The following is a 19,789-nucleotide window of genomic DNA, read 5'->3' as shown; positions in this document are numbered from 1 at the left end:
TCAATTATATTTGTTTTTTGGTTGGAATGTAGGTATGAAATTTTCAGAACTTATACATAAGCGAAATGCTTCAGAAGAAATAGAAACGATTAAGTAATAAGTTTATTAAAAAATACATACTCTTTGATTAGAACAAACCCAATCAACATTGTCAAGTGATAGAACTGACGAAAGCACAACATATCTAATGATATGTTTATTAGATTTCATGAGATAATGCATGAGCTAATGTAAATATATCGAGCCTTTTCATATAGTTGAGGGTATATAAATTTCATCCTTTCATATAGTTGAGGGTATATAAATTTCTCAACTTATTACTTATAGAATCAAATTATTATTATAGAATTGGATCATAAAGTATTTGCAATTATAAACCATTTTGATAACTATATTATTTATTGAGTCATTGTAACTATTGGTTGTTTATTATAGTTATTGGTATGTATACTTATATATAATACATAGGTAAAAATATATTTCTCACAAACAAAATTTGTTCTCCATTAATACGATAGATATGTCATTATTAATTTAAAAGTTACATTTTTCTACATTATAGTTACAATATCAAATAAACTATAAAAAATAAACTGTTATGGATGCAATCACATTTAGATTTTTGATGAGTCTTGCGGCTAATCAAAACCTAGAGATGCGTCTAATCAATGTTGTTACAGCATATTTATATGGATCTCTGGACACTGATATTTATATGAGAATTCCCGAAAGATTTAAAATGTCAGAACCATTAAGTTCTAAACCTAAGGAGTTATGTGCAATAAAATTGCAAAGATCATTATATGACTTAAAACAACTTGAACGTATGTGGTATAATCGTCTCAGTAAGCATTTAACAAAAGAAGGGTATATAAATAGTTCTATATGCCCTTGTGTTTACATCAAGAAAACATCTTCCGAATTTGTAATAATTGTCGTATATGTTGATGATCTAAATATTATTGGGACTCAAGGAGAAATACAACAGGCATCCGAGTATTTAAAAAGAGAATTAGAGATGAAATATCTAGGACAGACAAAATATTGTCTTGGTCTGCAAATTGAACATACTCAAAAGGGTATATTTGTACATCAATCTACCTATACGAAAAGAGTATTGAAACGATTCAACATGGACACAGCAACTCCATTAAGTATTCTTATGGTCGTTAGGTCACTCAATGTTGAAAATGATCCTTTCCGATCACATGAAGAAAATGAAAAGATACTTGGTCCTGAAGTGTCGTATCTAAGTGCAATAGGAGCACTTATGTATCTTGCAAACTGTACTCGGCCTGATATATCATTTGCCATTAATCTTTTGGCCAGATTTAGTGCATCATCTACGCAAAGACATTGGAATAGGATTAAACATGTCTTTCGCTATCTTCAAGGAACAATTGATTTAAGATTATTTTATCCTAACAATTCAAACGGAGAAATGGTTGGTTTTGTAGATGCATGATATTTGTCCGACCCCCATAAAGCTCGATCATAAACTGGCTACGTATTCACAGTTGGAGGAACTGCTAAACATATTCCACCGAAGTTCTTCTCATATATCCAAGAACTCGAGAAAAGAAAGAAATTGAATTAAAGTATGCTCGGTCATGTGATAATGCTGCAGACCTTTTTACAAAGTCATTACCCACTACGACATTCAGAAAACATGTTTACAACATTGGAATACGACATCAACAAGACCTATAACGATCGTCTACTCAAGGAGAAGCTTCAGAGTTGTACTCTTTTTACCTTGCTATGATTTTTTGTACTGGATTTTTGTAAGAAAGGTTTTTAACAAAGCAACTGAATATGCACAATAAGATATTAATGATAGTGGTCTCCGAGGGGGGAGTATTATAAAAATCAGAAACACTTTCGTGTGAAACTTAATATGGAGCCCACATCATTCATTACTTACAATAACAATTGTCAAATTTTCTTTCTATATAAGAAGATGTAATGTCATCATTTTATGTCGTCCCTTCCGATCGATCGATAATAATATCATCTTTCTTTCTTTTCTTGGTATACAACTTCTTTCTTCTTTTATTTTACGTAAGTTTGCTATATATTATAGTTATGATATTCATACTATAAATAACATACACATTTTACGAAACATAAAATAAACAATATACTATAATTATTACATAGATGATATATTTTATAAAATATGTTTTCTATTTTCCTTTTTTCTTTTAATAAACCGAACGTGAATCTATCGTAAGGAAATGGGTTTGGTTCAATTCACACAACAAACGTAAGGTACCAATTAATTAGGTGTAGTTGAAAACCACGTTACTAATTAATAGGCTGTAAGCGAGGCCCAATAAGTTAAGCTAACATAGGCCCATGAGTCCAGTAAGAAACCCAAAAGCACATAAACCCTGCGAAATTCGCCGCAGTCCAGTCCAATCGCCGGCGGCAGAAAATGGGGAAGAAGAACAAGAGAAATCACGACGACCCTGAGCTCGAAATGGAGCCCGAGCTAACTGAAAGAATCGACGACGGAGACCTCAAGAAGAAGACTAAGAAGAAGAAGAGAAGCCATGATGATCCGGAGCAAAAGGTGAGTCTCGACGGAGACGCGAAGAAGAAGAAGAAAAAGAAGAAGAAAAGCAAGGACGAGGAGGAGGAGGAGAAGCCAAATGGTGAAGAAAAGAAAAACGAAGGAGGCAGACCAACTGTTACTATAGCCATAGCTGGCTCCATCATTAACAACACTCAATCACTCGAGCTCGCCACACGTGTATGTATCTAACCTCTCTCAATTCGTTTTAGGCTTCTCTGAGAATCTTAACTTGCTCTTGAATTTTCTCAGCTTGCTGGCCAAATAGCTCGTGCATCCACTATTTTTCGAATCGACGAGGTACAAGCGTTGTTTCAGATTATTGCATCATCAAAAACTACTTAAAAAAAAATTGTACTGAATTCAAAACTTTTTTTTTGATTGAATCAGATTGTAGTGTTCGACAATAAGAGCAGCTCAGAGATCAACAACAACTCTGATAGCAACAACGAAAGTGGTGCCCCCTTTCTCGTTCGTATCTTGAAGTATTTAGAGACGCCACAGTATCTGAGGAAGACTCTCTTCCCCAAGCACAATGATCTTAGATTTGTGGTGTGTTGTAGTAGTACTACTGACTTTTCTTTCTCTTCTTTGTTTTTACTAGTGTCTTGTATATAACCAGACTTGTGTGGTCTAATATATAACAGGGTATGTTGCCACCTCTTGATGCTCCTCACCATTTGCGTAAGCACGAGTGGGAACAATACCGTGAAGGTATAATAATATATTAAATGTTTCCATTTCCATCTCCAATGAGATGGTGAAATATGACTCAAGCTACTACCTTTCTTTGTTGTAGATAAGGATGTGATGTTGTAGTTTCAATTTTTGTTTCAACTTTGTTTTGAAAATGATAAGGTGTGACACTGAGGGAGAAGGCACCAAACTCTGAGGGTACGTTGGTTGATGTCGGTTTAGACAAGGTACTGTTAGTTCCTCTCCCATTCGGATATCTCAGTAGTCGAGTCTGTTTTTTGAACACTTTGTTTTACAAAATTGTATTCATTTGATTGACTTTTGTTCGATGCTCGTGGTGACGCAGAGTGTTGTTGTTGATCAAGTTCTTAGTCCAGGAGTCAGAGTCACGGTAGCCATGGGAGCCAACCGTGATTTAGGTACTGTCAATCTCTTATTCTCTTATTCATTTTCAAGTGTTATTGTTTTCATTTACTCTTCAGTGCACTCAGAATATCGTTACGTGTTACCTGTACCTACTTGTTAAGGTTAAGTTAATGAATGTTGGTTTTGGATCATGTAGATTTGGTACGCCAGATTGTTCCGCCATCTAAGCCAAGGGAAGAAGGAGGCATGTATTGGGGATACAAAGTACGTTATGCATCACATCTAAGTTCAGTTTTCAGGGAATGCCCTTTCGAGGTACTACTCCTAATGATGATACCCTACTCTTCATTCTTGTACGAATTATATGTGTAACCTTATTTCCTAATACCAAGCACAGGGTGGCTACGATTATTTGATTGGTACCTCGGAGCATGGACTGAAAATTAGTTCATCAGAGCTGAAAATACCAACATTTAGGTGATTCTTATTCCCCCTCTAACAGGGTATACATATATTTCTAAACACATACTGACTTAGATGGTTGTGGCATGAATTTTAATAGGCACTTATTGATTGCATTTGGAGGACTTGCTGGTCTCGAAGAAAGTGTTGAAGAGGATAATCAGTATAAGGTAAAATGTGTTTCCATGACCCGTCCTCATAGGATCAACAAAGTTGTATTAGAAACCTCACGGAGATTAACAAGTTCTCAAAAAGATCTTAGGCTGTTTCCGTTCTTACTGTGAATGTGTATTTTATTTGATTACAGGGGAAAGACGTGCGAGAAGCGTTTAATATATACTTGAATACATGTCCACATCAAGGAAGCCGAACCATTCGAACAGAGGTATATGCTGTTTTTGTTTCTTTCCTTGTTTATGAACGATGGATCTGGTCTTTTTGTTATGTTCTGTGATGACACTGAGCTGAGGAAATTGGTGCGATAAATATATGCAGGAAGCGATGTTTATATCACTTCAGTACTTCCAAGAACCCATTAGCAGGGCAATGAGAGGTGTTGAAGCTTGATAGAAGAGTCAATGAAGATGCTATTGTTTGACATTAGATTTGAGGTGATGTAATGTATCCTCCTATGTCGAGAAAGCTTTTTCCTAATTGATGTTTTAGAGTGTGGAGTTCAGTTATCTTCTCATCATACTATTCCGATATCCGGTGTTAAATTTGTATCCACTGGTGCCCCCAAGATACTGCACTCATTTTGACAATGGAGAGTTAAATCCACTGGTGCTTGTTCTTGTTATTTTTCCTTGAGTTGTATTCTCATAGCTGCATTAATAACGGGATTTGAATTAACCAGAATACACAAAGGGTTCATGATTGAGTTTGCAAAGTCAACACCTGAATGTTAACACACAAGGATAGTAAAGCCAAGAGAGAAAAAGAAGCTTTGACATCAAAGGACACCTAATTGTTAACACACAAGGACACTACTCTAGGCAGGCTCAAGGAAAAGAAAAAAAAAGCTTTGACATCAAAGGAATAACAAGAGACAAAAGGGGAACATGACAAAGAGTTGACTAAAAGTCAACAAGATGATTGTGTTTGTGTATACTTCTCTTCAAGATGGGAGTTAATCTAAAAGTCATATAACTAACAAGCTTAGTGTGTTATCCCTCCCAACATAGGTAAACATTTTGTAATAAGAGTTATGATATATTATTAGTCAACATCAAAGTTTCGTAATCCGTTTGCTGTTCTCCCTAAAAATCAAAAACAAAACAAAGCAAGTTTCTTAACGCATTATTAGTCAGCGTTTGTATTAAAGAGTTATCTAAAACTAAACGTCATAATACAACAAGAGTAATGTGTATCCTACCTCCCGAAGTTATATTATTAATTTAATGTTTGAATAACGAACGGTTCAACATCAATGCACCTTTCTTCTTCTTAAATTTGAACTCAAAGGGAAGAAGGAAAAAAAAACAAAAAAAACCATTACCATTTTGAATGAGGAGCAATCTCAGCCGTCGGATGAAGAAAAGGCCGCGCTCTTCCAGAAAAGAAGAAAATCTCTCAATACCAAACTCTTGTTCTCTTTTGAGAAAATTAATTTGAAATCAAAACCGTGAGAAGAAGATGTCGTGGAGGATGAGATGGTCTTATTTGAAACCACCGCTTCCCAAATCTCCCATCCGTCTCCGATCACGCCAGGTCATCCTCTCCAACTCTTCTTCTACTACTACTCTGCAAACACCTCCAGGTATATATGTTCACTTCATCAATCTATCTATCTATCGATCGAGTACTCGTCAGAGTTTGCGAAAGAAGAAGAGGATATGAAAACAGGAGGTGGAGCTTCGAATCTGGAACATTTGGCTGCAGACTCGGCTCCAGTGTTCGAGAGAGGGAGGTTCTACGATGAGTATTCGGCCAAGAGGAACGAGCGTTTTTGAAGAGCAAGAAAGGAGGAGATGATTCTGTAGTCAAAGGAACTCCTTACAGTCTCGGAGTCGAGCCTACGACCACCAAGAAGAAGACGAAGGTTGAGACGACAGCAGCTCCCAGGTATTCTCTGAGGAGCATGACCAAGGAGAACAAGAAACCTCCTCCTCTTCCTGCGAATGTTGCTGTAACTAGTGCCATGAAGAAAAGTGTTACTACTATGAGGGGTAGGAGAATCTGATGTTGCTTTGCCTTTCTGCTTTTGCTCTTTCTTATAGCTTTTTGTACTGTTGTCTGGGTTTTCCATGTAAAAATTCTTTCTTTTGTTTTCTCAACTCACCTATACACTCAGACAAGCTTTTATCTCTCAGAGGTCTTTTCTTTCTTCAGTATTAATTATGTTCTTCTCTTGCTTGCTTCTTTCTCTTGGTTAACTCCCTCTATGTAGTACTAGACTGAGCCTGTGTGTACCTATATGTCTCTGATGAGGTGGGTTAATCCAGTAACAATCAGTTTTTGTTTCAATTTCTCAGTTCTATAAAATTGAAAAGATCCCACAAAAAAACAAATACCCTAACAGATGTCTCAGAAAATAGATATAGAACTAAGGAAACATAATCGTTTCTTATAAAAGGAAGGAAGGAAGGATTTGATAAGATACCGCCAATTAACACCAAAGTCGCAAAATATTTTTGGTGTCTATAGAGCTTAGCAGATAAAGTGATCCTGGTACAAAACAAATGAAGCATTGAAAAGTAACCAACATTAACAGACTTAATCATCCTCATTCACTTCAAGCTTCTTCAGCTTGGATTCCAACTCATCATTCCCTTCATCTTCGTCTTCCTCAGCTTCTCCATCCGGATCATTCTCGTCCAATGCTCCAAGTACCTCTGGTGTTTTCTTCAACATCTCTTTAACTTCCTCAACGCCTTCCTCTGATATGATATTCCCGTCGATGTTCAACAGCTTGAAACCTTGTTTCTTAACAACAACCTGAGCCAAGGCCCGTGCTCCTGCTCTTCTGATGCAATTACTGCTCATATCTATGTACTGCAGCTTCAAATGATCCTCTTCCAAACTCTTTGCAATCTGCACACATCCCTCATCTTTCAGCTCATTCTCAGACAAATTCAACTTGTTCAGATCTTGTTTCGCTGCTACACAGGCTGCTATAGCTGAAGCGGCTTCAACTGTTATATCATTTCCCGCCATCTCAAGAACTTCAATGGGCGAAGCAGACTCCTTGAGGGCGTTTGCTATGGCTATGGCACCTTCGTCCTCAAGGTTTAGATAACTCAAGTAAAGCTCAGTCAAATGTTCGAACCTTGAAAGCGTCTTGCTCAGAGGAACTCCAGCTTCTGCGCCAAACATATTATCCCTCAGATCGAGTTTCTCCAAACGAGCACAACGCTCAAGCGCTTCTGACAAAGCAACACCCCCACCTGAGCCAACTCTCGTGGAAGAGCACCTGAAATCCACCAGAAGCGGCGAGCGCTTCACAACCTCAGCGATCGCCACCGCTCCTTCATCTCCCGTCATGTTGTTATGAAAATGCAGAACCTTCAACTTATCCGTTGAAGGAATCAACTCGGAGACAGCTTGTGCAGCTTCTTTAGAGATACCATCGTTCATCAGATAAAGCTCTTCCAAAGAGCTCAGAGACTTCAAGAGCGTCCCAAACGCTCTAACGCCCTTCTCTCCCAACGCGTTGTCTGACAAGTTGAGAGATGAGAGAACGCTCCCTCGCAGGGCGTCAGAGAAGATATTCATAACCTCTAGAGCTTCGACCTCCGGCCTCCCAGCTACAAAATCAGACAAGTCAACAACCTTGAGCTGGTCTCTCAGAGACGCCAAGATAGGCTCGGCGACACGTGCAGCTCCCAGACCGAAACTCCTATTGCTAAAACATATCTTAGTGTAAGCATTGCCATGCTCCTTCAACGGTTTGAGAAGCTCCTCAGCCTCCTCCGCTTCAATAAAAGCTCTTTTGCCTTTCGAAATATCGAAAACAGTTTCCTTAAGAGAAGCAGATACTACTTCCTCAGCCTTAGCGGCAGCAACAGGGCCTTTCTTGAGAACTTCCAAGATGAGTTTACTGCATTCTCTGGCGTAGAGCTGAACAGCCGAGCCGCCGTCGCCGTCAGGCTCCCTCTCGTAGTGTAGGTTGGCGGTGGAGAAAGCGACGTCCTCGATCCTCTTGGCGTTCTCCGTGGCCTGGTCCTTGGTTAAGCTGCCGAACTTGTCGGTGAAAATGGTCTTGGAAGAGAGGTTGTTGGTCATGCGCTCGATGAGAGCTTGCCTCGTGGGTAGACTCGGAGGCCAGAGTTTGATGGAGAATGTGTGAGGTCGGGAATCAAGTGTATCAGCCATAATCACAAATCCAGAGAGTTTGATATCACTGCAACACAATCAGATCATGAGGCTCTATGGTTGTAAGTTGTAACTGTAATAAAAAAAAAGATTATAACTTTGAGCTGAAAGGAATATGAAATCACACTGTGGCGAGCAGAAAGACTTTGATTGAAGGAAGGATCATGAGATTCGAATCTAATAATAAATAAAATCACAAGATGCTACTTTGCATAAATCTATAATAGAAGAGATCAAGAATAGTGACTGTAAAGATCGCCGATTACATTGCACAAGACCCATATAATCGAGAGATCAAAAGTACCTGAGCGATGGGGAGTGGCTGAATCTGAGACCTTTAGGATGCGAAATGATAGGGTTTCTCACCGGAGCTCCTTTAAATTATAAATCTCCCCCTCCCTCCCTCCCTCCCGCTGAATCATTAAAAAATGCATTCAGGCAAAAAGAATATAAAATAATAATTATAAGTCGTGACCGTAAATCATGAAAGCTTTCCCTTTTGTCCAGGAAATAAAAAACAACAAATTGTGTCCAAACAAAAAGCAATCACTTTGGTGTTTGTAAGAGAATATTTTTGATTTTTTTTTTTTGTAATTATTGTTTTTAAGTATATTTTATAGATATTTTTCTTTAAGAATATTCCAAATCTTTTATTTATAATTATCTACCTTTCATTTTCTATATACATTCTGAATTAAAAATATATATGCCGGCAAGAAAGTCCAAAAATATTAGAGTTGTTATTTTATAATAATCTTTTATGGCAATCATTTATTCAATTCTTTAGTTATAAAAACAAAACGGGATATTATATATGCATATAGGGGTGTCAAAATGGGTCAAATGGGTCAACCCAACCCATAATCCAAATGGGTTGACTGTTAAAGGGTCATGGGTCAACTCAATCCATTTATTAAATGGGTTGGGTTGACCTATGACCCATTAAATTAAATGGGTCAGATGGATTAATGGTTGACCCATCAACCCAACATCTTTATAATGAATCATTTTTAAGTTAATACCAATTTGATCGAATTAAAAAAATATATTTTCTGCTTTTTTGGAAAATTGTGTTTTTCCGCTTTGGAAAGAAAATTACGTTTTCCGGTTTTGACGGAAAATTGCGTTTTTCTGGTTTTGGCGGGAAATTGTGTGTTTTTTCGGTTTTGGCGGAAAATTGTTTTTCCCGGTTTTGGCGGGAAATTGTTTTTCCGATTTTGGCGGAAAATTGCGTTTTACGGTTTTGACGGGAAATTGCATTTTCCGGTTTTGGCGGGAAATTGTGTTTTTCCGGTTTTGGCGGAAAATTGCGTTTTCCGGTTTTGACAGGAAATTATATTTCTCGGTTTTTGCGGAAAATTGCAATTTTTCTGTTTTGGCGGGAAATTGCGTTTTTCCGGTTTTGGCGGAAAATTGTGTGTTTCTCGGTTTTGGCGGAAAATTGTTTTCCCGGTTTTGGCGGGAAATTGTTTTTCTGATTTTGGCGGGAAATTGCGTTTTACGGTTTTGGCGGGAAATTGCGTTTTTCGGTTTTGACAGGAAATTATATTTCTCGGTTTTTGCGGAAAATTGCAATTTTTTCGGTTTTTGCGGAAAATTGCGTTTTCCGGTTTTGGTGGGAAATTGCGTTTTTCCGTTTTTGACGGGAAATTGTGTTTTTCTCGGTTTTGGCGGAAAATTGGTTTTCCCGGTTTTGGCGGGAAATTGTTTTTCCGATTTTGGCGGGAAGTTGTGTTATACGGTTTTGGCGGGAAATTACATTTTTCCGATTTTGGCGGGAAATTGCGTTTTTCCGGTTTTGACAGAAAATTATATTTCTTGGTTTTGGCGGAAAATTTCAATTTTCCGGTTTTGTCGGGAAATTGTTTTTTTCCGATTTTGGTGGAAAATTGCATTTCTGGTTGTGGCGGAAAATTGTGTTTTTCTGTTTTTTTGTGAGAATTTGTTTTTTGATTTTTTGATTTTTTTTTAATTAAATTTTTTTAAATGGGTCAGATTTGATCCAACCCAATAGACCTATTTAACTTGTTAACCCATTAATTTGTTAACCCATTAACTTGTTAACTCATTAACCTGTTAACCCATTAACCCATTAAATCAAAAAAAAAAACAGTTCATTTGGATTAATGGGTCAATTTGGATTGGGTCAACCAATGGATCATGACCCATTTTGACACCCCTATATGCATATATCGATTCTTCATATGATATTAAAAATTAATAATATTATTCATTTTTCCTCTCGGGTTTATCTGATTTATCATCTAGACAAGAACTGATTTGTCATTATCGTTGAACCGTGGATCTTGAATTGAATAGAGCAGTTTCACCATATTGGTGTTTTGGATACAAAGTGGCGACGGGATCGTGATCAAAAGAGAATTTGACATAAAATACAATGAACCAAACGCACAGCAAATTTACTAAAACAGACTCAGGATAGGACAAGACCATAAAGACCTCTTACTAATATCGAGCTTTCTCTCTCTATATATTCCTTGTCTACTTACCTCTCTAGTTAGGTACCAGTCTTCTTCTTCCACATTCTACAGCCTCAGGCCTTGCAGGTTTGTCGTAGACTTTGTTAGAGCTCTACAAAAGTACTCTCTTATCTCTGGTATTGTTCTCTGCACCAGCTGGTTCTGCCTGCATTTTTTCATTCACTTCTTGTTTCAGACAAATGCTTAAAATAGAGAAAGATATATAGCTTATTTATATTTTACCCATGCATTGAGCTCAGTTTATCGAAATGCTCCAGGATGAACAGGATACAAGCTTGTCTCAGTGACATCGCGTGAAATGCTTCCGAGAGATCGTACATGCCTCCTATGTTTTCCAATGTTATATCCTTTCATTCAGAAGCAACAGTGTTAGCTCTCGATATTTATTTTTTAAACCGCATCACATCACTTTTGCATTGCAATTTATTCTGCCTCACCTGAGCAATTGTGTATTCACAGAGCCGCTTTAGCCCCTCCAAGAGATACTGATCCGCTGCTCTTAGAAGATCTTGTGATATCTCAATTGTTATGTCGACGGATCCAGTGTATATAAACCTGGGAATCACAATCCAAGTGTGAGTCAATTACATAATTACATGTATGTTAAGAGTTCTCACAATATAGAAGCCTGTACTAGAAGCTCGTCATACCTCATCATTAACTCAAAAACCTCCCATTTGATATTAGGAATCTCAATATCTCTCGCGTCCTTTTCCTGTGGTATAAACGAAACACAAATTGAATGAGATACATCAATTTCCGCACAAGAAACGTAACTATTCATATATTCCTTTGACAGAGAAGCAGAGCAGCCTAAACCCATAGGTCATAGTCATCATAGCTAGTAAATGATATTTTTTCATTTCCTCCGCAAGTCATATTGAAAAGGATTGGTCACCCAGCTCACTTACTCTGTAACCACCATCAAACATTGCGCGAAATGCATCTGAAGATGCCAGGAGACAAATTCTGTGTGCATAGAATCTCCTTCCTGCAGTATGATTTTTCTGGTTTACATATGGAGTTTGGAGCGAACAAGACTGCTGCAACTTCCTGATTAATATGATTACCTTCGACTAGAAAAGTCACATCAGACAGCGTGGCACTATTTACATACTGCTCTCCGAGATAAACCTGTCACAAAAGACAGAAAGAATACTGCAATGAGACTTCCACAACTTAATGTACTGGAGGACTGAAGCAATAAGGAAACTCACTCTTTGTGTTGGAGAAGGGGGAGCAGCATCAACTGGAGAAAGTGCCATCGATTTATTAGCTAATTTGTACAATGCTGCAGCACCATCAAGTTGCTGTTTAGTGTTCGTAGAACCAAGAAGACCAAGTAGCAACTCCAACCCTGCCAAAGACAACTCGATATATAACTTTTTGCACAAAGAACATCTTTACAGAAATGGATAACACGTCAAAAGTCTAAACATAATAAATTCAAAAAAGTTGTCACATGCCATTTTCATCGATGAATATGGTTCTCTGATCTTCTGGTGAACATAGATGAGCAAGAGCGAGAGCAACTCGTCTTTGGATAGACTTCTCAGAAATGCGCATTAGGTACAACAGATGTCTCAGAACCTACAAAGGAAAATCAAAGAACAAAAGTCTCGAAGGTTGAATAGAGAAATGCTAAACTTCGACAGAGCTGGACCAGGATATAGCAGCTTCACCACAAACCGTGCATGTGTATGTTTTAGTCACCACATATGGAAATAACAAGTTTAAAGACAGGCATAATTTCACTTACTCTTCCATGAATCTTCTCCTCCAATCTCTTCACTGTTTTGGAGACGCAATCTTTAGTTGCCTATAAAAAAAGTATATTAAAAACACCCAAAGGGTAAAACAAATACTATTAGAACTGCTAAGAATCTTCAGTATCTAGCCGATACAAGGAATACGACGATATGATTCTGGAAAGTAGAGAAAGGGTAACAACGCTATACATACCTGAACTATAAACTCTCCATCCTGTAGCTTCTGGATACCTCCCACCCTGATAAAATCCGACACATTATCCTAGGGGACAAAAATGAATCAATAACACATTTAATGAGATTTAAACAAAATTTTAGCATCCTGATTAATACATACTGAAGGTAGCATACAACACACCTCATTATCGGCAAGGCCATAGAGAGCAAATGCCGCATTATGTTGCAGAGATCCATTTCTTGAGTCGAGAAGCTTCAATAAAGGTCCTAAACCACCACTATGAGCAATACCAGCTTGATTGTGAGAATCCTGTGAGAAAGGGTATGCTATAAATTAAAAGACATATTGGTAATGTTATTTAATATAACTCAAATGGTTATAAGTCTAAAGAGCGAAGTTGCAAGTTTACAACGCCAAATAGGAATGCTTCAACTTTATAAACTGTAAACAACAAATGTTTGAAACAAGAACCTGCGCCAATCTACCCAGTGCAAAGGCCGACATTTCTTTCAACTGAACGTCAGGTGACTGAAGCATTTCAATCAAAGGACGGACAGCACCCCTTTGAACAATGTGGACCTGAAGAATGAAGAAAGACAATATAAATAAGGGAAAATAATAGATATCAGGAATTGGGAATGATATCCTACAGATATTAACAGCAACAAACAACTTACGCCTAGCATAACCAAACCGAAAGAGTTTAGACTATGGGAATAGCAAACGAGCTGAGTATAGAAAACCCGGGATGAAATAATACCTTACAATCAGAATCAGTCGAGGCAAACTGTCCAAGTAATAAAGCCGCCTCTCTTTGGCTCTCAGGGCAACATGAACTGAAATATTTCAAGAATTGATGAGAATGAACCTAAGGTTAATAGCAACAAATCTATGCTTAACCATGTAAATCAAAATGGCGTGTTTCCACATACCTGAGAAGACCAATGACAGGTTGCAACGCCCCCGCAGAAAGAACCTCTTTTTTAATGTTTGGAGACGAATGTACTAGATTGCCTATAACTCCAACCTAAAAGCGTGAATCAACTGGTTATTCCAGTGTCAAATCTCATGTATATGTTCAAGTAGCAACCAGCAAAGCAGTTGATTATGAAAACTCTCAAGCCCGTAAAAGATTCCTAACCGCTTCATAATGTATAGCAGCATCCTCTGATCCTAACATTAGAATGAGCGTGGGAAGAGCATTGCATTCAACGATCTGCACAAAAAACAATGAATCATGCTCCACCCAAAATCGAAGTAGAAGCTGTAAAGATAGAAACATTTTACCTGGTTCTTGTTATCATCGTTTTTAAACGCAAGGGTTCTCAACGCCCCTGCTGCTGCTCGTTGGACCTTCGAATCAGAAAATTCAAGCAAATCAACGAGAGGTGGAATTCCGCCTTCGAGCCTGCTTGTCAAAAACTTGAAATCATGAGGATAGTTGTACTGAAAACAAAAAATCTCAACAGGAGGAAAAAAAAATCACTTAAAAATATGCAGACCTAACACGGGTCTTGATGCTGCTGTTCTCATGAGCAAGATTGGTGATGGCATCAGCCGCTCGTCTGATAACACTATTTACAGCACGGGAGGTAGGGCCATCTTTGTTTCTTTTCAGCAGATTCACGAGATGAGGTAAAGCACCTTTGTCCACTATCAGCTTCTGATACTCTGGCTGTAAAAGCAGTCAATTCCCACAACGAGATCACAAATCACTATACTTGGAGCATGAAAAGCTAACACACTATACAAGCACATGAGGATCAAATTCAAAACCTTAATTGCAAGTAGACCAAGAGCGAAGGCGCTTCCCTTCTCGACCTCATGCTCAAACGGCTTTTGAGCCATGTCTCCGTCGCTGTGCGGCGACGGCGGCGCCTGTAGATGCGTCATGAGAGCAGGAACAGCTCCTCCATCAACAATCACGTTCACTAAATCCTCTGCTGAACAACAGGTGGTTACTAACTAACTAACTCACGGATCAAAAATATAAAAAAAATAGGAAGAAACCGCAGAAAAAGAAATTGAAGCTGATCTTCTACCGTTTTTAGCGAGCTCGGCCAGGACTTGAGTGGCGCGTTTCGCCGCGGCGCGATCGGATTCTTGCCAGGAGAAGGCGGAGTTCAGAACGGAGACTTGAGTAGCGATTTCGTTGAGAATCGCGTCGCCGCCGTCGGTGGAGATCTCTCGATCTTCTGAGGAGGCGACTGCTACTCCTTCCTCTAGCTTTCTCTTCTGTCCCTTGCGCTCGGGGAAGCTTCGGCCTTCTCGCCTCTCCGGTTGTTGCTCCATCGTTTACAAAGTTACACAGACAGACGATGCGAGGAGAGGAGGAGATCAGAGGAGGAGCGTTTTGAAATCAATCCAGACAGAAAAAGAGATCAGGGGTAGTTTGGGCATTTACGAGAAACGCCTTTTATTTTATTTTTTTAGTTTTTTTCAGGGAAAATAAATTTCAAATTCGCTTTAAAAACAATTACCCTATAGCTGAAACAATATCTCTAATTTTATACAATAAAATTAGAAGTTATACGATGCAAGTAATATATGCTACCTAGCCTTAAAATAAAAAATAATAGTATTTTAAAAATTAATTTATGTTACTCAACTCGATTTATACTATTTTAAATTAATTAAAATTAGTTTAAATTTATTTAAAGTAGTCTAAATGTATTAATTAATCAACAGTATTTATTCAAAATTATTAATTTAATGTATTAAATTCATTAAATTTGTATGAATCTCTTGATTACTAATTTGCTAAATATTAATTTTTCTATTTTATTATTTTTACGAACATAATACTAATTTATGTTTGATGCTGGAAAAGAGAGTTGGTTAAATTATCGGAACACTGGAAAAAATAATAAAATAATTTAATTTTATGACAAATTTGATATTATTTTCAAGTTTATTTATATATTTTTAAAAAAAAAAAATAGTCCCACGATGAAAGGAATCGAGGTTGTATACTTTTGCTATATTTTTATTTTCTTTTAACATGGTTAACTTATTATTATTTTGATATTTATAAAAGAAAACAAATAAGTAGGCGTTTGGACTTTTTGGTGGTCTGCCACAAAGGAGACGTGTTTAAAAGTGTGAATAAAATATCAAAGATGATACATGATAGAAGAAAGAAGCATTTCTTTAAATTTAAACAAAGATGAGATGAACCGTTTCTCTATAGATATAGGCGACCACATGGAATGAAAACTTCGGAGGCACGAGCAAGCTTTTCTAACTTTGATGAAACAAAGGAAAAAGTGATTAAAGATAGGGAAAGTAAAAGAAGCTTGTTACATTATTCATAGCTCATTATGAAATATAGACCTCAATAGCATGTTTTTCTCTCAATACCATAATGTAAAGTATTTAAATCAGTTGTTGTTGGTCAAAGACCTAGATGTGGTTATTCCCCTATATGAGATCAAAATAAATTATTACTAACATAGGTGAGGTCTGATAAGTTTGCAAATTTAAAGATAGTTCGGTCAATGTAATGAGTGATGTGTGTGATGCTAGCTGGTGTCCATATACATGTTACTTGCAATTTTGTTACCATTCCCAATGGGCAAAAGCTAGTTGAGTTTATAAACTTGCATAAATTCATGTTCGTTGTTAAGATGATTTGGTCCAAATTTCCAAAGTGGCAAGTGACCCCAAATGACTTCAATGCCTTGTGTTCAAACTTCAGTGCTATTTTTCTTTCCATTTTCATTAGTTTTTTTATCTCCAAAACTTCTCCTACATGCTCAGTCATTTTTCCCTAACAGAAGGATTGCTGTTAATATTGAGGACACCAACCTTGCCTGGATTCAATGTTGTCAATATTGAGGACATCAACCTCAGCCATATGAAACTATTTATAATCTTAGTCATGCAATTTATTTTTAATTTGTTTTTAATAAGAATCATCCAATTTATCCATCGTTGTATTATTTATATGGACGTGCCTGTTGCTGCTAAGTTTCTTTAGTCTTAGAAGAGACCATCAACATTGTGTTATATATAGAAAATATATATACATCACATATGTGTTTGTTCCCTGTGTTATAGATAATTGCTTAAATATTCTATAATGGACCAAGTTCCAAGCAATATTCTTTAGACAAGTCACAAAACCATCTGATTTAAGTTATACTATATCTCATCTTGAACTGTTTAGCGTTACAATTTGCATAAACAAGACTATAGTTCTTTTTTTCCTCTGCCGCACAACATGATTTGAGGTTTGTGCTTTGTTTGGTACCTGTGTGTAAATTTACATAATGTATCCTCTTTCATTCTTACAACAACTGGAGTACACACATCGAGAAAAATACTGATCCGGGCATGAGACACTATTCTATACATGCTTATATATGTTGTGTCCATCCATTCTTTGTTCTGTTTCTGTATTATTGTGTAATGAAAGAAGACAACGTGGCATTCTAATTATTGGAGTCACATATGATCTACCAGGACTGGATAGTGGATATTATGAATTTGATGTTTAGGGATTAGTTTGATTTTGGGTTATAAACGTTAGGCCAGGCTTACAGAAGTGTGGCCCCTTTCCTATAAACGTTGAGCAGAGCCACTTGGTGGAGTTTTCCCGATAGAAAAGGATCTAACAAAACATCTGAAAACTTGCATGTGCACACTTCTGTACTCTGCTTTCTTGTTTCTTTACTTATCTTTGGCATTTAACTCTTTTGTCTCTTCTCTCTTCTTTTCAGATCTTAAACTAAGGATACCATCTTAAAGGCTAAACCAAAGACATAGATACAAAAAAAAGAAAAAGACTTTGAAACCTACCAAGACAATGAGATGAAAAAAACATAAAATGGGTGTATTCAATGATGAATTTCTTATTGTGCTGGGTATGAAAATGTCTTCACATTTATACACTGTCACACCTCAGATCTCAATCACAAAAGCTCAACTAGAAAACACACAATCCATTGATCTAATCACAAAACCTAACCAAAAAGAAAGGTTGATAATACAAAGACAAATAGATTAAAAAAAACAATGTTCATCACAACCATTCATCAAGTTCGTTTCTCTGCTCTGTTTCTCTGAAGCCTTAGAGGAAAGAGAGGAGGCTTAGAGGGGGTACAAACAGGAACATGAATCATGGGTCTTATCCTCATAGTCACAGATCTCGTCCTCTCTAACCCTTTCTTCCCTTTCTTCTCGCTCTCCTCCTTCACCGCATCCCCGATAGAGCTCGAAGAAGACGAAGTCGAGCTCGAAGATGAAGAAGGCGAGAGAGTCGATGCCTTCGTCGAAGAAACCGTCGTTGTAGTCTTAGTGGTCCTCTGTTTCTTCAGCCGCAAAAGCTCCTTCCAAAGAACAGTGCAGTTTGGTGGACGAGGAGAAGGATCATCGTCAAGAAACCAGCTTCCTCTGTTATTGCTGTTACTATCCTGCTCCTTGGTGTTGTTATTGTTGTGAACAGTCTCTTCTTTAACCACTTTACGATCTTCTTCTACTTCTTCTTCCACGTCGACGACTTTTGTTTTCAGTGTAACGTTTTGAAGCTTCTCCGAGTGTTTGACCTGCCAGTAAGGAAGCAGCTTCCCTTCGGAGAACAGCTCGTCTGCGGCGGTGAGCATCGTTTGTGTGTTCGACAGAAACTCAAAGTCTCCGGTGACTTTCGCCGAGCTTCTGTCTTGTGGAAGCAGATTGTCCGGGTTGATGCAGATGTAGTCTCCCTCGCTGTCTGATGACGAAAGATCGGCGGAGAAGGAAATGCGAGGTCCCTCCGTCGTGAAAACCATCGTGGCCTCCGCCGTTTCCGCTACTACCATGATCGATCGTACAACTATGTGGAAACGGACCTAGTAGTTTATGAAGTGGACAGACAAAGCAAGTGGACTTTGAGATAGAGAGAGATAGAGAGAGTAAGAAGTGTAGATTCAGAAAGTAATGATGAGGATAATATATACAAAAAATAACTGATAATGAGTAATGAGGTTAAGAAGACCACATGGACACGTTGAGATGGAAACAGAAGAGGCAGACAAAGTTACAGAGCTGTAAGAAGATGGGAGATTAGATGATATGAACATGCAAATCGGATTTTTAAATATTACTAGCATCGAGCGGAAGATGCATTGAATTTTCATAATTACTCATTGTTTATTTTTGTAATCCGTGATTTAATTTGATCTAGTTATATTATCAGAGATCTATGTTTTAAAAATTTGTAGATGTGGATTTTGTAAGAGGCAATTAGGAAGTTTGGGTTTGACTGAAGGGAAATGGAGGTGATATAATTGAAACAGTACCCACATGTCCTCACATGAGCTTCTTGCCATGTGAAAACAAGTACAACTCAAACACACGAGATTACTTATTATTATTTGTGTTCTTCATACACTCGTTGTTTTACCATTAGGTCAAGTCTTTTTATATATACAGTAAAAAAACAAAGAAGTACTAGCATTGAAATGAATATTCAATTGGAGGAACGTTGAGCGGGTTTCTTGGTGTTGGACCACTCGTTTCAGTTTATGATGCAGCTCGTTTGTAGTTTATCATTGCCAAAATAATTACTAAGTTACTGTTATCGTAAACTCCATATGATTAAATACACCCCTTTATAACTTATATAGTACAATGTGTTCTTTAGTTGGCTTTTTATTTTTGTTTTATTTTTTCTACAATAGTGCAAGTCGTAAATGTTGTCGTTGAAGGGAGTGATAGAGAGAAACAGCGATGTTACCCCCCCCCCCCCCCCACCACCCAAAAAAAAATCCTACTAAACACATGTCGCTGTTTATCATTAACTGTCCATTTCCATGCAACGCAAAGTACAAAAGTTCCACCTAGCTTATAGTATCTTTCAATACTGCTTGTTTTGACTAATCACTAGATTTTGACCCGCGCTTTGAAGCGCGGGGATATTTTACGATGAAAAATTTCACTAATAATTAAC

The 19,789-nt window shown here is 37.5% G+C and overlaps 4 protein-coding genes and 1 pseudogene across 6 annotated transcripts; 2 read left to right on the top strand and 3 right to left on the bottom strand.

Annotated features, from left to right (window-relative positions):
- The first annotated feature begins 2,400 nt into the window (after positions 1–2,400).
- On the top strand, positions 2,401–4,898 carry LOC108818046 (uncharacterized). The gene is made up of 11 exons (XM_018590897.2): positions 2,401–2,755; positions 2,828–2,875; positions 2,966–3,127; positions 3,223–3,289; positions 3,434–3,498; positions 3,618–3,690; positions 3,834–3,952; positions 4,035–4,114; positions 4,200–4,269; positions 4,407–4,484; positions 4,595–4,898. The coding sequence occupies exons 1-11, from the start codon at positions 2,438–2,440 to the stop codon at positions 4,664–4,666; spliced, it is 1,152 nt and encodes a 383-aa protein (XP_018446399.1). The 5' UTR covers positions 2,401–2,437; the 3' UTR covers positions 4,667–4,898.
- Positions 4,899–5,481: 583 nt separating this feature from the next.
- Positions 5,482–6,432, top strand: LOC108818048 (uncharacterized; annotated as a pseudogene).
- A 213-nt stretch (positions 6,433–6,645) lies between these two features.
- LOC108818045 (RAN GTPase-activating protein 2) lies at positions 6,646–8,837 on the bottom strand. Of its 2 annotated transcripts, none has more exons than XM_018590895.2 (2): positions 8,718–8,837; positions 6,646–8,441 (listed from the first exon to the last, which is right to left on the bottom strand). In XM_018590895.2, exon 2 carries the CDS (start codon positions 8,411–8,413, stop codon positions 6,815–6,817), a length of 1,599 nt encoding a protein of 532 aa, XP_018446397.1. In that variant the 5' UTR covers positions 8,414–8,441; positions 8,718–8,837; the 3' UTR covers positions 6,646–6,814. The 2 variants fall into 2 exon arrangements, with proteins under 2 accessions (XP_018446397.1, XP_018446398.1); XM_018590896.2 differs by having other exon boundaries at positions 6,646–8,486; positions 8,718–8,827.
- A 1,862-nt stretch (positions 8,838–10,699) lies between these two features.
- Positions 10,700–15,232, bottom strand: LOC108818282 (ARM REPEAT PROTEIN INTERACTING WITH ABF2). 2 transcript variants are annotated; one of them, XM_018591201.2, is made up of 19 exons: positions 14,904–15,232; positions 14,638–14,804; positions 14,364–14,536; positions 14,149–14,269; positions 14,003–14,077; positions 13,794–13,888; positions 13,622–13,697; positions 13,333–13,440; positions 13,042–13,170; positions 12,877–12,945; positions 12,674–12,733; positions 12,381–12,504; positions 12,132–12,271; positions 11,985–12,048; positions 11,826–11,905; positions 11,565–11,629; positions 11,352–11,469; positions 11,137–11,261; positions 10,700–11,059 (listed from the first exon to the last, which is right to left on the bottom strand). In XM_018591201.2, the coding sequence occupies exons 1-19, from the start codon at positions 15,151–15,153 to the stop codon at positions 10,960–10,962; spliced, it is 2,139 nt and encodes a 712-aa protein (XP_018446703.1). In that variant the 5' UTR covers positions 15,154–15,232; the 3' UTR covers positions 10,700–10,959. The 2 variants fall into 2 exon arrangements, with proteins under 2 accessions (XP_018446703.1, XP_018446704.1); XM_018591202.2 differs by having other exon boundaries at positions 14,638–14,801; positions 14,904–15,230.
- A 2,446-nt stretch (positions 15,233–17,678) lies between these two features.
- On the bottom strand, positions 17,679–19,018 carry LOC108816149 (uncharacterized). Its single transcript, XM_018588717.2, has one exon. It carries the CDS (start codon positions 18,657–18,659, stop codon positions 17,898–17,900), a length of 762 nt encoding a protein of 253 aa, XP_018444219.1. The 5' UTR covers positions 18,660–19,018; the 3' UTR covers positions 17,679–17,897.
- Between the last annotated feature and the right edge of the window lie 771 nt (positions 19,019–19,789).

Source organism: Raphanus sativus, chromosome 7, assembly GCF_000801105.2.
Source record: "Raphanus sativus cultivar WK10039 chromosome 7, ASM80110v3, whole genome shotgun sequence".
NCBI lineage: Eukaryota > Viridiplantae > Streptophyta > Magnoliopsida > Brassicales > Brassicaceae > Raphanus > Raphanus sativus.
The sequence above is the reverse complement of the archived record's forward strand: the minus strand, read 5'-3'. Positions and strand labels throughout refer to the sequence as shown.